At 48.4% G+C, this 14,635-nt stretch overlaps 1 protein-coding gene across 2 annotated transcripts in view; it reads left to right on the top strand.

The window, feature by feature from the left end:
* The window catches only part of IGDCC4 (immunoglobulin superfamily DCC subclass member 4), a 187,751-nt gene that overhangs the window by 155,766 nt on the left and 17,350 nt on the right, over window positions 1–14,635 (top strand). For both annotated transcript variants that reach the window (XM_050967461.1, XM_050967460.1), the window contains exons 12-18: window positions 993–1,100; window positions 3,104–3,287; window positions 4,086–4,213; window positions 5,438–5,608; window positions 8,030–8,167; window positions 8,788–8,893; window positions 10,079–10,313. In XM_050967461.1, coding sequence (XP_050823418.1) covers window positions 993–1,100; window positions 3,104–3,287; window positions 4,086–4,213; window positions 5,438–5,608; window positions 8,030–8,167; window positions 8,788–8,893; window positions 10,079–10,313 — 1,070 coding nt within the window. The remainder of the gene's footprint in view (window positions 1–992; window positions 1,101–3,103; window positions 3,288–4,085; window positions 4,214–5,437; window positions 5,609–8,029; window positions 8,168–8,787; window positions 8,894–10,078; window positions 10,314–14,635) is intronic.

The raw sequence follows: 14,635 nt of genomic DNA, 5'->3' as shown, positions 1-14,635 counted from the left end.
AATAGAAGTTTTCATGGTGCAAGGAATTGCAGGATCCAGCGCCGTGTCTTTAAAAATTCCCCCCGGTGGCTGTACAATGTATCCTTCTGAATACATGAACTGGGCTTTCCCTGAGCAGAGGTTACTGGCACAGTCACACTGTGAATCGCTTTGAGAGAAGTTCTCCCACCAGGCTCAGGGGCCGCTGAAGGGCCCCCTGCATAATTGGTGATTTGGAAAATGAAGGTTGCAGCGTTTTGTAGATTTGCAAGGGTGTTGCTGAGTTACAAGGATAAATTCAATGTGACGCTTTTGTTTACTTTGGAGGGTCAGCTTTAGTACACATACGTGTGTGTGAGAGCGAGAGAGAGAAATAAACACACTTGTCTTCTGTGGTAGGTTGGTCTTGGATGGGAGCAAAAGGGTGTAAGGTCTAAGATATTTCGTAGAGTGCAGTATCTAAGCAATTAATCTGAGGATCAGGCCTTAAATTACTGGGTAAAGCAACTGGAGCAAAGAATATTAATGTGTCGCCTAGCTTTGGAGAGGCCATTGGGTTATCACCCATCAGAGTTTTCCCAGATAATCCTACTCCAGTGCTTGCAGGACATTCTTAGCTCCTCAAACAACTCCCGGGACCTCTTAAACACAGTCATCTTGCGCTGTGGGACCACGTTGTGATGCTGCTTTAATGCAGCATGATGCTATCTTCCATGGTAGAGGCAGGCACACAGGATTGGGGGTCAGGAAATTGTGAGTTCTTATTCTATTGGCTCCGCCACTGACTCAATCTGTGACCCTGAGCAAGTCACCTTGCTTCTCTTGGCCTTGGTTTCCCCAGTGATAAAATGGAGATGATAATACTTTGTAGGGAGGTGGTAGCCTGATGAATTAGCTAATATCTGAACATGGAATCTGAATGGTTTTAAGCCAGTGCAGCTCTGTTGAGATTGGGCGAAGATGAACTTCTGCTGAATGCTTTTTGCAACCAAAAACGTTGTTCATTTTTCCAGCCCCAGGGAGACTCTATGAGGTGAAGCTGGTGGCTTTCAATAAGCACGAAGATGGCTACGCAGCTGTGTGGAAGGGCAAAACGGAAAAGGCACTAGTGACCGCAGTAGGTAAGAAATACCCCTGTGACTTCATAGGGCAGTTCCTAGCTATTTCACCCGCGACCTTCTGCCTGTATGTTCTGCTCTCTTCTGCTCTGCCCATGGCTTTAAGAGAGCGAAAGGGATAAAGATAAGGAGGCAGATGTTTAGGAACCAACGACAGGAGTTGTGCTCTAGCACTGGTGTCCAACATCATCGTTCCCAGTTGAGAATGAGCGGGACCATCCGCATTTTTAGAGTCACCAACCAGTGTTCCTTGGGAGCTGGCTGGAGTGCTCAACACGTTACGGATCAACCTTCATTGTTCATCGTAAAGGATCTTGGAGGGGGTGGAAATGTCTCCACTCTATCTTACTACGATTGGGTGCCACTCAACTCAGATGGCCATTACCCCACCCCCCCAATGTTCCCTACCCACCCCCCTTTCTGAGTAGGGTTACCAGACAGCAAGTGTGAAAAATCAGAACCGGGGGGTGGGGGGGGTGGGATAGGGTTGGTAATAGGACCCTATATAAAAAAAAAAGACCCCAAAATCAGGACTGTCCCCATAAAATTGGGACATCTGGTCACCCTATTTCTGAGAAACACTGGGGGAGCTGTGCTGGAGATGCAAGATAGCGTTCGGTTCCACCCATTATATAGGAAAGATCCAGATGGCACTATAGGGCCCAGGAGTGGCCTCTGGGGGCCTGGGTTCTGTTCCCAGTTCTGACACCAATCTGTTGGATGATAACAGGCACGTTAATACATCTCCCTGGCTCTCTCTTTCTGCTCCTGCTCTTTGGATTTTAAGCTCTTTGGAGAGGAACTGTCTCTGACTCCATGTTGGTACCTCGCCCTGGCCCAGTGGGGCCTCTCGCCGCTGTTGTCCCAGACAGGATTTTGCAAGTGCAATACAATTTGTTTCTAAGGGTGGCAAAACAGTAGGAGTTTGGCCCCAGTGAGGTCAGACATGGCTAGGAGGATCTCGTTTGTAACGCGCCTAGGACAGTGTTGTGCTGGTTCGTGACCAGGGCTCCAGGGCACTAGGGTAATACAGATAAATAATAATACAGACATATGTGTCAGTTTCATTATTCGTTTCCCTTTGTGGTGAAATTAGGCTATTGTGATTCTCTACGTGTATTCTATCTGTTCATAGTTAAGGCGAAGATTTTGTCATGAATATTTTTAGTAAAAGTGATGGACGGGTCATGGGCAATAAAGAAAAATTCATGGAAGCCATGACCTGACCCTGACTTTTAAAAATACCTGTGACAAAATGGGGATCTGTGGGTGCCCCAACTGCCTGCAGCGGGGCAGCTGTGTGGGGGCTAGGAGCTACAGGAGCCTCCACCGCAGGTTGGCTGTCACAGCTCAAGGTCCCCCCCCACCCATGGCTGGGAGATGCCAGGGCCCGACTGCCTGCAGCAGCTTGGGGCTGCAGGGTACCCCCACCGTTCGCAATGACTGGGAGCTCGTGGGTTCCCCAGCTGCCCATGGGGGCTGGGAGCTGCGGGGTACCCCCACACTCTGTGGCGGCTTGGAACTCCGGGGGCTGACAGAGGTGGTAGGGGAACACTGCAGCTCCCTGCCCCCGTGGGCGGGGGCAGGGGAGGGGACGACTCAGCAGCTCCCCACTGCCACAGGCTGAAGTCACAGAGGTCACTGGAAGTCACGGATTCTGTGACTTCCGTGACCTCCATGACTAAATCGTAGCCTTTTCACGGTACTTACGTTGCCCAGTACCATTATGTCTGAGCACCTGACAATCTTTAATTGATTTATCCTCGCACACCCTGGGAGGCAGGGCAGTTATCCCCATTGCACAGATGGGAAACTGAGGCAGAGAGTAACTAAGTGACTTGCCCAAGGTCACATAGGAAGCCTATGACAGAATAGTGAATTGAGCCCAGGCTAGTGCTCTAACCACTTGGCCCATCCGCCTCTCGACTCACCAGCAGTGACTGCTCTTCTCTCTCCCATGCCACTTACACTTGTGTATTTCATTCTTCTTCCTTCATGCACCATAGACCCTCCAGTTCAGAAGGGCCCCCCACTGCCCCCAGCCCAGGTCTATGCAGAGTCCAACAGTTCGACCTCGATTTGGCTCAGGTGGAAGAAACCAGACTTCACGACTGTCAAGATCGTCAATTACACTGTGCGGTTCAGCCCTTGGGGACTGAAAAACGCCTCTCTTGTCACTTACTACACAAGGTAAGAGTGTCACGCAACAGGCTGAGCAACCCAACGGCTTTCTTGTTGGAAAGAAAACAAACATGCGGGAGAAATACATGGGAAACCTCATGGCTGGGTGGTTTAAATTTTAGTAGACCCTGTGCCTTTCTACATCCAGGCCGCATGTGACACTGACTTGTATCCATTTGCTCAATTCTAAATCAGGGCTGGGCAAAAAACGGCTCCTGGAGAACAGTCCGTATCTGAAACACAGAGATGGGGCTTAGGAGAAAGCAGGCATTTTTCCATCTTGATTTGTAGGGGTCAGGCTGTACTGCATGCTGGAATCTCTAGTTCCCATGGCTTTATATTAAGGATAAAGCCAGTTGCAGTATTGTCAGCCCCAAATATTCAAAGATCATGACTCATCAGGCTCCCCAAAATGGGGTTTTGGTTTAAAAATCATGACGTTTAAAATATATATAATAAATTTGAGGTGGCTTGTATATTTGTCTTCTGGATTTTGAGGCTTTAGCGGCATCATATTTTCAAGCTTTTCTCTGCAAGAAGATCATAAATAAATGAACAGCCATGAAGGCTAGAAACATACGTGATTCTCCCGTAATCCCATGGTTCCTGGAGCTTGGGCTTTAAGAAACATATGAAAGATAGTGAGACTTATGATAGAATCATGAGAGGTGGGAGCACTGCCGTTTGATCCTCTCCATTGCACCCACATCTTTTCTGGCCCACAGGCTCCTGGTAAGTTGCTGAGGTGGCGGATGATGGGACCCCGGCCTGTGTTAATCTGCCCTGTGTGTCTGTGTTCCTTGGCAGTTCTGATGAAGGTATTCTCATCAGCGGATTGAAACCTTATACCAAGTATGAGTTTGCAGTCCAGTCTAACGGAGTTGGGATTGACGGACCGTTCAGCAGCGTGGTGGAGAGGTTTACTCTTCCTGACCGTAAGTACCGCAACATGGTGAAAATAAATCCCCAAACTCACAGAGCTCTCCCTGATTGGAGGAAGGCCAGTCTCACTTCCTGTGCCTTGCCCGCTAGTGGAGCAACAGTGTAAATCTCTGAAGACCGTTTTCAGCTGCCAGTTCTGTCATTCCCCCTGTGCACTCACTCAGCAGATGTAACGTATTTGTACGATGAAATGCTTGGGCATCCGACTCGCTGTCACTTGCGGCCCTCAGTTCTCTTCTGCATCAGTGGAGGCTGAGAGCCATTTGAAAGCCCAGGAGCCATTCCAAAGCCTGCTGACGGGATGCTGCCGCTGGAGTTGGCTTTGTAAGCACAAAGGAATGGAAGCAGAACTCGAGAAGAGCAATTGATACGAATCAGGGCAAATACGTTTATTTCAGATTTGAGTTTTCTTTTGTTTGGGGGAGAGGGGTGGACTTTCTCTGAGAAATCCTACATTCTAGTGAGGAATTGAGCTGCCCTGGGAGTTGCTTTGAGCGATGGGTCCTGGCTAATGCTGACAGATGTTGTCAAAATGGGTCGTTGAGCCCAGCATGGTGATGTAGAGATACTGGCAGGAGTTCGAGCCTCCCACTCTGCCCTAGGGCTGGCAGAGGCTGAGAGCGCTGCTAGCTCTGGTAGGTCACGGGATAACCTCTCTTGTCCAATAGCAACCTCCAGTGGCTGTTTTGGGAGTGGAGTTAACTGACTTTGGAGGGTGGGTCCCATCTAGCTGTGGTGATAAGAGAGCTTTGTGGGCGGGGGAATTAAAAACCAGAAGGGGGCAGAGGACTCGGAGGATCCCTGGCCTGAGGATAAGAAAAGCTTTGGCATATTTTAATGGTGTATCTCTTACTGAGCTGTGCAGTGACACCTGTGTTTTCCTGCTACTCCTTAGCTCCCTGGCCAAGACAGACAAACTCCCCATTGTTTGTGCTGCAGAGAGCACACCCTTCCATTCAGCTCCAAAGTCAACAGCCAGCAGCCTGGTTTGTGCACCATTTGCATCCACCAAAGTAGGCTTGCGTCTGCCTGGTGCATGCAGATCACTCCGGTGCGCATCTGGCCACCCAGCTCCCATCTGCAAATGCAGCTTTGGCACGTGCCCGCTTTTGGGGGCACCAAATTGGAGGTGTGGCCCAAAGAGCTGAGCTTTCGCCATTTCCCCTTTGATTCCTGTTGCACGTTTGGGGCAGTCGTCATATCCTTTGTCTCTCCAGGGCCGTCAACGCCACCATCTGACCTCAGGCTGCATCCAATCAACCCATACGCCGTGCAGGTGCATTGGTGTCCTCCAGTTGAACCCAATGGCATCATCGTGGAGTATGTCATCCTGTATAATGCAAACAACACGCAGCCCGACGACATGTGGACTCTGCTGAGGAAAGAAGGTGAGCGCCAGGAGTAGCTCAGGAGCGTGTCCTTTGGGCCAGGTCCAGAGTGGAGGTGCATTGACTTCGATCCTACTTGGGCACATGTGCCAATCCTAATAAATGTCAGTTCAGAATCCCCCCATTTGCCTTGCCCTGTCTGCTTTCTGACGGGAGTCATGCGTCTCTGCCGTCCAGCCTCTAAACAGAGAAGTCTAATGAGCTGGGGGACAGATAATGTTGAGGAAAGGCTGTGCTAGCCTGCAATACAATTAGAAATAGCGGCAGCAGAGGAGACCCACAGCTGAGAGCAGAGCATGAGCACTGAGAAGAGATGTGTGGGAGAAGAGGTGTGTTTAGAAGCAGGTGGGTTCTCTTGCCAGCTGCCTCTTTAGATCCTGGCTGCAGAGAGGGAAGATGCTATCGCTGGGCAGTGAAAGAACTTTCTGTTGACTGAGTGTCAAGGCTGTGGCTCAGAGATAAGAAAGGAGGAAAGCGGGTGGGTTGGTGGTTGAAAGAAAATGCTGCATGTTTGCTGTGAGCTAGAGGCTGTGAGCACATTGGCCACCTGAGATCTTCCAGGAGGTCCTCTGCAAAACCAGGTCACTCCTGTGTGTGGCGGTTTTCATCTGATAGATAACAGTGTCAGGGTGAAGCTGCTGGCTGGGGAGGTGAAGCCAATGCTAGTGAGCAGAAATGCTACATGTAAGGTGCAGCGAGAAGTTAAGAGCTCAGCTGGTCATTTCTTGCAGTTTGTTCACTCATTGCCTTGAAGGAGAACTGAGCTTCTGAATGAGAAGACAGAAGGGTACAAAAGCAACAGGGCACACGTTAACTGGGTTAAAACCTGCCTAACCGCTAGGTCTCAAAATGTAACTGCAAATGGGGAATCAGCTTCCAGTGGGTGTATTTCCAGTGGACTTCCGCAACGCTCAGTTCTTGGCCCTACGCTATTTAACATTTTTATCAATGACCTGAAAGAAAAGATAAAATCACTATTGACAAGGTGTAGAGATGACAAACAGCCTGGGGGAGGGGTAAATGAGGAAGAGGACAGGTCCCGGATAGAGTGATCTGGATTGCTCAGTAAGCTGGGCACAAACAAACAACATGCCTTTCAGTACGGCCAAATATAGAGTTAGCTATCTAGGCACAAAGAATGGAGCCTGCTTACAGGATGGGTGTCTCAGGCCGGAAAGCAGTGACTCTGGAAAGGACATGGGTAATCAGCTGAACACAGTGGCCAAAAGGGCTAATGCGATCCTTGGATGCACAGAAAGGGAAATCTCAGCAGGAATAGGGAGATGATATGACCTCAGCCGTGGCACTGGTGCAACCATTTTGGAAATACTGCGGCCGGTTCTGCATTCTGACAAATGGGAGAGGGTCAGAGAAGAGCCACGAGAATGATTAAAGGATTAGAAAACCCCACATGGAGCTCCATCTATTAGCCTGACAAAGAGAAGGTTGAGGAGTCTTTTGACCCTGGTTGGTGAGTACCTACCTGGGGAACAGAAATGTGATGAAAGAACAATAACCAGTGGCTGGAAGTTGAAGTGAAACAAATTCAGACAGGAAAGAAGGTGCAAATTTTTCATCATGATGGTGATTAACCATTGGAATAACTTACCACGGGATGTGATGCATTCTCAATCGCTGGCCACTTGTAAACTAGAGCCTTGTAAACAGCCTGCCTTAGCCCCGCTGTGCCATGGGGCTGGCAATCCTGCAAGCTGGATTTAAAGCCCTGATGGGCCGGATCCGGCCCATGGGCTGTAATTTGCCCTCCTCTGGACTAGATGAACACAATGGTCCCCTTTAGCCTGGGAATCTATGAAAACGGAAAGGGTCAAAAATCTCTGAGGATGGATGGAGCGGAACTGTGGAGGCTGCTGGTTGACTATTTCGAAATGGATGTTAATTAGGAATTAAAGTTAGCATGTAGTGGATTGGGACTGGATCCTGCTAACAGTTCAGCATGTAGAGAACTTGACTCATGAGGGTCCTCCCACTGGCTCCAACGGGATTGCTCATTGGGCTCCATCCATGGTAGCACAGAGGGGGTGGTCTAGGGGTGTGGCCAATGAATGGCACAAATGTCAAGATTTTCAGGCCTGAAGGGACCAGCTGATCAACCTCCTGCATATTACAGGCCAGGGAATTCCATCCCGCGTCCAGTCCAGAACTAAGGAGCATGAGGCTGTGTAGCTGCAGGAGAGGCTTCGGTGAGATTACTCCCATGAGTAAAGTTTCACACATGCCGGGTCAGGTTGCTAGCAAGCATATTATGTTAGCATAAAAACATCCTGGTATACAGAAGGCACCTCTGTACATGATACTGCTCGTAGACTCTGCTAGCTAAGAGAGTGAAACAAAGTTCTGCAACCCCCCAGATAGCATTTCAACTGTAGACATTAAACCTTCTCACTTGCTTTTAAACAGGAAATATTTTCAGCGCCGAGGTGCATGGCTTGGAGAGTGACACCAGGTATTACTTCAAGATGGGAGCAAAGACCATTGTAGGATCCGGGCCGTACTCGAACGTAAAGGACGTGCACACGCTTCGTGAGAAGCTGTCAGGTATCCCAGTTTTTACTCCCCCTGGAAGCATGCCCTGGTCTCGAGAAGTCACTCCGAGCATTGAGTCATGCTCCGTAATTGCCCTTAGCTAGTAGTGTCGTTTAGTTTTGTGTGCAAGCGAATGCATGAAACTGCCTGATCCCGCTGCGTGATACACAGGACGTGAACATGTTTAAACCAGTGCAGGGGATCGAGCCAAACTGAATGTATGTGTGCAGCTCTTTCTGACATCTGTGGCTGTTGCTGATCTGTATCTTGGCAAGGATTTGGCTCTCATTCCCCACCTTGCAGCGGTTGTATTAGTTCATATAGTGTTAAGGCAGCTGAATTTTAGACAGATGCCAGTTCACTTTTATCTGCTTCAACAGTCACTGCTAAGTACTTCTCATAATAGTGTGTTGTCTGCATATCTCTGTGTACGTGATTAGCTATGGGCCCAGCGTGGGGCCACTCAGTCCACTTCCCCTGGGCTTTAGGGAACACTAGCTCTGGATCAGTAATCCGGCCCATTTTCTATCTACGCACCCGAAGTTGGTGCTTTTCTGAATGCACCGGACGCTCTGCGTCCTCTTCCTGGTAGGGCTTGAGACGCTGACTCGACTCTGTCCTTCGCCTACTAGATGTTCTGGATATCCACTCGGTCACCGGGATCATCGTGGGAGTCTGCTTAGGTCTCCTCTGCATACTCTTCTGTATGTGTGCCAGTTTCCGCAGCAGCAAGCAGAGGTATGCATTGCATTATCCAGACAGCCAGGAGAACAAAGCACTGATGTGGAGCAGCACAAAAACCCGTCAGATTCTTTCCCACACTGAGATGGGCTGTGTTGTAGAACAGTTGAATTTAAGGCAGTTAAAGATGCCGGCCATAAGAATAATCCATGTCTTTCAATACAGAATCCCTTCTCTGTCATGTTGCTTTGAGGGGCGTGCCCGCTAAGGAGCGCTCGTTAACGAATGCAGGCTGGTTTGCTGGTTTGTATGCTGCTGTGGTAGCTTTTCTTTAATCTGCATTGTTAGAGTAATTGTTTTTGCACCAAAACAGAATGCTAATTGCCCTGTCAAAGAGCATTATCCTTTCTTCATCTCTGTGTATGCACAACACGGCTCTGATGCGTTTGGGTGCCTGGCTGATAGTTCTAAGCATGCTCTGAACAGCTTTGTGAGCTTTCAGCAGGGAAGACTGTTAGAGGATTCCCTTTCTTCCTGATGTAATGGAGTGGGTTGGCGTGATCGGGGCCAGATCCTCATTCGGGGCATATTGGCTGAGTCCTGTTGATCTGATCTAGGTGTCAGAACCTGCCCTGTAAGTGCTTATAAAGCAAATCATTTGAAGCCCAACTTTTGACGTAAGCCGTAGTTTTAGAGAGAGGCATTGTGAGCGGCTGGATTGAGCACAGGCCTGGGACCTAAGAGCTCCCAAAGTCTCATTCAGGCTCTGCCACTAACCCACCCCCATCACATAACCTCCCTCTGTCACCTGTAAAACGGGGATGATTAAACTTATCCACGTCATGTGGGGTGTGATAAGAATGAGTGAGAGTAAATCCATGCCCTTGTCACTCGCTCCCGTTATGGGGCACTAAGCACCAGCTGTTGTGATCTGCTGGACGGGGTCGGGTTGTAGAATCTGCACTCTGAGCTTGTTACAGAACACGGGCTTAGGGTGTATTGGCCGTACATGGTGAGCACAGGGCCCTAACACTGATCCCCACACCCAGAAGAGTAGACAGAAACAGAGCAGTTCCAGTCCTGTTGATAACAGCCCAAGCAGAGAGGGGCAGTTTGGTCCAGCATCTGCCACTGGTTTTGAGTTGGGAGCCGACACCCCTTGAGCGATTGGCTGGACAGGGGAGCGCAGGGCCTTTTGCCCTCCGAGGTGGAAACCTTTGTTTGTTGTCCCATCCCCTGCAGGGAGGCTCTGCCAGGCTTGGATTCTCAAGCAGCCAGGAATCACAGCTCCTATCACCGGGGCAGGCAGGGACCACCCAGGCCCAGCACCAAGTCTGATTCTCATGAGCTGGAATCCCTCATGTCCCCACTCTCTGAAGAGGTTCCCTTGCCCCTGATGGACATCACGGAGCTGACGGAAGTGCACAGCCACATCCACACCAGCCTTCCGGATGACGACATCCACGGGATAAGACAGGTATAGCCGGTGCGAATGCTCACCACTGCCTTGTTCAGATAACCCTCTTAACCTGGAGCGGCACCAAGGAACCAAGCAATCTTGTGCAGTCTGGGTCTGATTTCCCCTCTGGCTCTGGAAAGTGCTGGCCTGAATGGATCATTCCAGGGCAGGCACCGTGCTAGCAAGGGGGTCCCTGTAACAGCTGATGCTGAGTATCCCTCACTACAGAGTATTATCAAGTGTATTTTCCTCTAATATGGTCATCCTGAGCTATTCCCCCCAACATGCTGGTTTTCATATCCAGCCATGGTAAGAATGGCCCAGTTTCTACAGCAAGTCCATGTCATCACCAGTGCCGGAGGAAGCTATGCCCTGGTGATGAATTGGGAGTTCACTCAGACCAGTAAGGGGGTGTGTCACCACCTGCCCTGTACCCTGAGTGCTTTTGTGCTGTGCAGCTTTGGCTCCGAGCCCTGCCACGAGCATCCTGCTCCCGGCACAGTGGCCTCACCCTGGCCTCCACCAGCCTGGTTCCTTCTTGCAGGGCAATACCAACAGTCCTTTCAGTCCTGAGTCCCCCCAAAACCATCTCCCCTGCAGCAACTCTTGCCTTCCAGGCTAATAGGACACAGCTCTCAAAGGCTTGAAGGATGCTGTATCCCATCGTCCCTCTATGATGGTTACCCCCAAGTCTTTCAGCAGGTCCTGATAGCCTCAAGTTAATCTTTGGTTTCAAAGCCAAGAAACTGTCCTGGGGGATCATCTCTCTGTGTCCTCCAGGGAGATGACACCATGCTAATTTTTGCAGTCTCCTGGGATTTTGCAATGCAAATGAATGGCCCAGTGTTCTCGACACAGCTGGCTTGATTTGTTTGCCGTTGAGTCCAAGAGGTGCTGGCCATTCTCCTTTGTCTGGAAAAAAAAACCTTTTTTTTGCTTCCTTGGTTTGTTTACAGATTCCGAAAGAGAGAATATCCATAACGTCACATACAGCATTGTTACATACATTTCATAATGATTGGAGCAGCCAATGTGGTGGTAGTTTTCCATTGATATATTACAAGACGCTTTCTAAAGGCAAGAGTCTCAGAGCTGAGTCTGCTGAGCTCACATGATGTTGACCCATGGATGCTGCTGTAGCTTCAAAGCAGGAGTATATTCCTTGGTTGCAATGATCCCATTTTGGGGAAGGATGGAATAGTGGATGGATCTCCATAGTTATGGATTCGTGACCTGTTGCTTCTGCCTCAGTCCAGCTCCACCTCATCTCCAGGGAGCACAGCTCTGTGCTGTAGAGTAGAGAGGTTCTGCTCCCAGCAGAACTGCATTGGTTCTGCTCCATCCAGGTCCTTCGTGCCCAAAATAGAGGCAGGGCAGGGTTTGTTACTGTGACCTCTGTATTCAATACAAATGTCCTAGTGGCCTTCGCTGCTGGAGAGACAAGGGAAAAAGGTCTCACCCTCTACTTAGCGCCAATATGAATCCATTAGGACCAAAACACGATCATCCTATAGAATTTAATAGGGGTGAGATGAAACAGAGTTCTGTAGAAAATGAATAGGGATTTTTAGAAATTAAACCTATAACATTTAAAAGACACTTAATATCCTTTCTTTAGCTCTTCTCGTCCTGTGGCATTCTATAGGAGGGATATAATTCTCCATTACATTCTCTACGATGGTTAAAAAAATACCTTATGGAAAGGTCCTCCTTATCTAGCTTTGGACTTTCCCATAAGGATTCTGCTGAAAGCCAGACCTCACTGTATTTGATGGTCAGCCATGCCGATTCTGCAGAGTGATTCCCCTTCTTCAAAGGCGGGTAGACATGCAGAGTTGTGCTGGGGGTTTTAGCTGCCTGGCATGTCTGTGGGCCAGTGGCAATATCGTTACAGGTGCTGATGTTTGCTAAATCCCCTACGCTTTGGCTCCAGGCTTCCTCAAAGTTTGATGGTATTCTGGACCAGGGCTTGGGTTTGGCCCAGTCTCTGGTATTGATAGGACTGATCCAAAGCCCATTGAAGTCAATAGAAAGACTCCCATTGGCTTCATCAGAATCTTGATCAGGTCCTGTGTTAGCTCCTTAAGCCCTGCTATAGAGCATGTGTGTCCATTAAAAGGCCCCACAATAGCATGTTGTGATTCAACGAAGGAGAACTTCCTCCAGCCTTTCGGTAAGAAAGATGATGATGGACTCTACCTTGTCTGTCCGGTCATGACTCTGGTTCAGTTGCAAGCCTGGTGCAATTTAATGACCATGACCAAGAAACTTGACTTTCCACTTAAGACAAGTAACTGTACAAGGATCTTGTGGCAATCAGTAAATCAAAAGAGAGACACTTTAGCTCAAGCTGATGTTATGGACATGATGCATGAATGATGAGGTGAAATTCTAGGGACTGTATTATGCACGAGTTGGGACTGGATGATCATAATGGTCCATTGTGGCCATTGAATCCATTGATCTATGAGAGAAGGTTGAAGTAGTTGTTGGTGAAGTGCAAAAGAGGACGACAGTTTCTCTTTGGACTGAAGCAGTGAGATTATCCATTTATTTGAAAACAACCTGTCACAAAAAAGAGCATTGAAAGCAAAACCAGAATGCTGGATTGGAGAACTTGTATCGAGAAATATCTGATACATTTTTTTTATAGAGAAAAATGGTTTGTCCTGTCTGATATTGTGGATGCTCTCAGGTTCCAATCCCTTTGTGAATCTTGCTAAACTCTGTGAGATCTTGTGGCGACGAATTCCACAGATTAACGATCGGGTTTCCAATGCAAATATTTGCATTCACCAATTCGACTTCTGCTTTCTACAAATACTCTCCGCAGTATTAACTTAAAATGTCATTTTTGTAAACATCAAGTTCACTAGCATGTTCACGAAGAGCAAACATCAGGAAGGCAAGTGCAGTTGAAGGGAGCTTATGTTTTTATTTGTGGATCTATATGTTCGGAGGTGTTCTCTGAGCTCTGTGTAATTTGCCTGACATTGCCTGTCTTTCTCTTCTCCCTGCCCCCTTTTCTGTCTCAAGCTTGTCTGAAGCATTTCATTCCATTAGGGAACCTTTAATTGGCCTAATTTAGTTAATCTGTTTATGTCTTTCTTTGTAACCCGGGGAGAGTGTGTAAGGTAATTAGGAGGTTGAGTGAAACAGGAGCATTGTGAGCACACGGGATTTCATGTTTGCATCAATCATATGCTTGTATGTCACTGGTGTTAAGGTGTATTCATGATAGCAAACTTTAATCAAATCTAAGTGCAAAGTAAGGGAGACGTGCGAGAGGCTGGCACTGCAGCCCAGCCTTGGAGAGTTTGCCTCTTCGCTAGAGAATGCGGAGACTTATTCTTTTTGATACTCTACAACCGTCACAAGGGTCAGAGCGATTCGCCGCGGTTTCCCAGATGTACCATCAGATCAAGACTAACAGGGAAAGATAGGAGAGCGCGTGAGGTTTCCTGTATAGCAATCACAGTTCCTTGCAGTGTTAGTATCTAAGGGTTGGGTTGCTTTTTCCCCCGTTTTTTTAACAGCCCTTTCCATTAAATGAGGAACGCATGTTTTTCTTTAAAGATCAGAGTGGGAGCCATGTTAGTCTGGATCTGTAAAAGCAGCAAAGAGTCCTGTGGCACCTTATAGACTAACAGACGTTTTGGAGCATGAGCTTTCGTGGGCGAATACCCACTTCGTCAGATGCATGCATTCTTCGCTGCTTTTCTTTAAAGAGCTACTTAGCTCTTGATCTCTGATTTGGGGTCCTGGAGGTAAAGCTCTCTGCCCAATTGACTCATTTTCCTCCTGCCTTTTGGGGATAATAAATCCAGATCTCTCTGTGGATAATGCCCAAGTGGGAATTTAATGCCTAGAAACGCAAGATATGCTCCCCAAAGGAGCCCGGATGCCAATCACGGTCTGTTCAGGGTTTGTCTTCAGAGAGTTTAAAGCCTCAGAATGTCAGTATCTGAGCCTGTCTTGGCGTTCGGCAGATGGATTATCAAAGATCAAAGGTTTGCATGGTGTACGGTCTGGCCGTAATTTAATCTGCTGAGTGGGGAGGCTGGTTAATGCTCCTACATGCAGGGTTTCACTTTCAGTCCCAGTCTGCCATAGCTTCTGGCTGCTCACCAGGACCTTGCTGCCTGCATTGTTGGACTGTCTGTGCCATGGAGATGTACATGCTTCTGTTCAAATACTGTGCTGTCTTCTGCAGCGCTTTGAATTTGCTCCTAGTCTTCAGAAATCCTGAGTCCTCCATGAAATTATATTGGAGCTCCACCTGGGCGTGGTGAGCAGGAGAAATGCAGGAACGTTAGTCTCAATAGGCCAGAAGAGTGCAG

The sequence above is a fragment of the Gopherus flavomarginatus genome, chromosome 9, assembly GCF_025201925.1.
Source record: "Gopherus flavomarginatus isolate rGopFla2 chromosome 9, rGopFla2.mat.asm, whole genome shotgun sequence".
NCBI classification, from domain to species: domain Eukaryota; kingdom Metazoa; phylum Chordata; order Testudines; family Testudinidae; genus Gopherus; species Gopherus flavomarginatus.
This window is presented reverse-complemented; position numbering and strand designations above follow the sequence as displayed.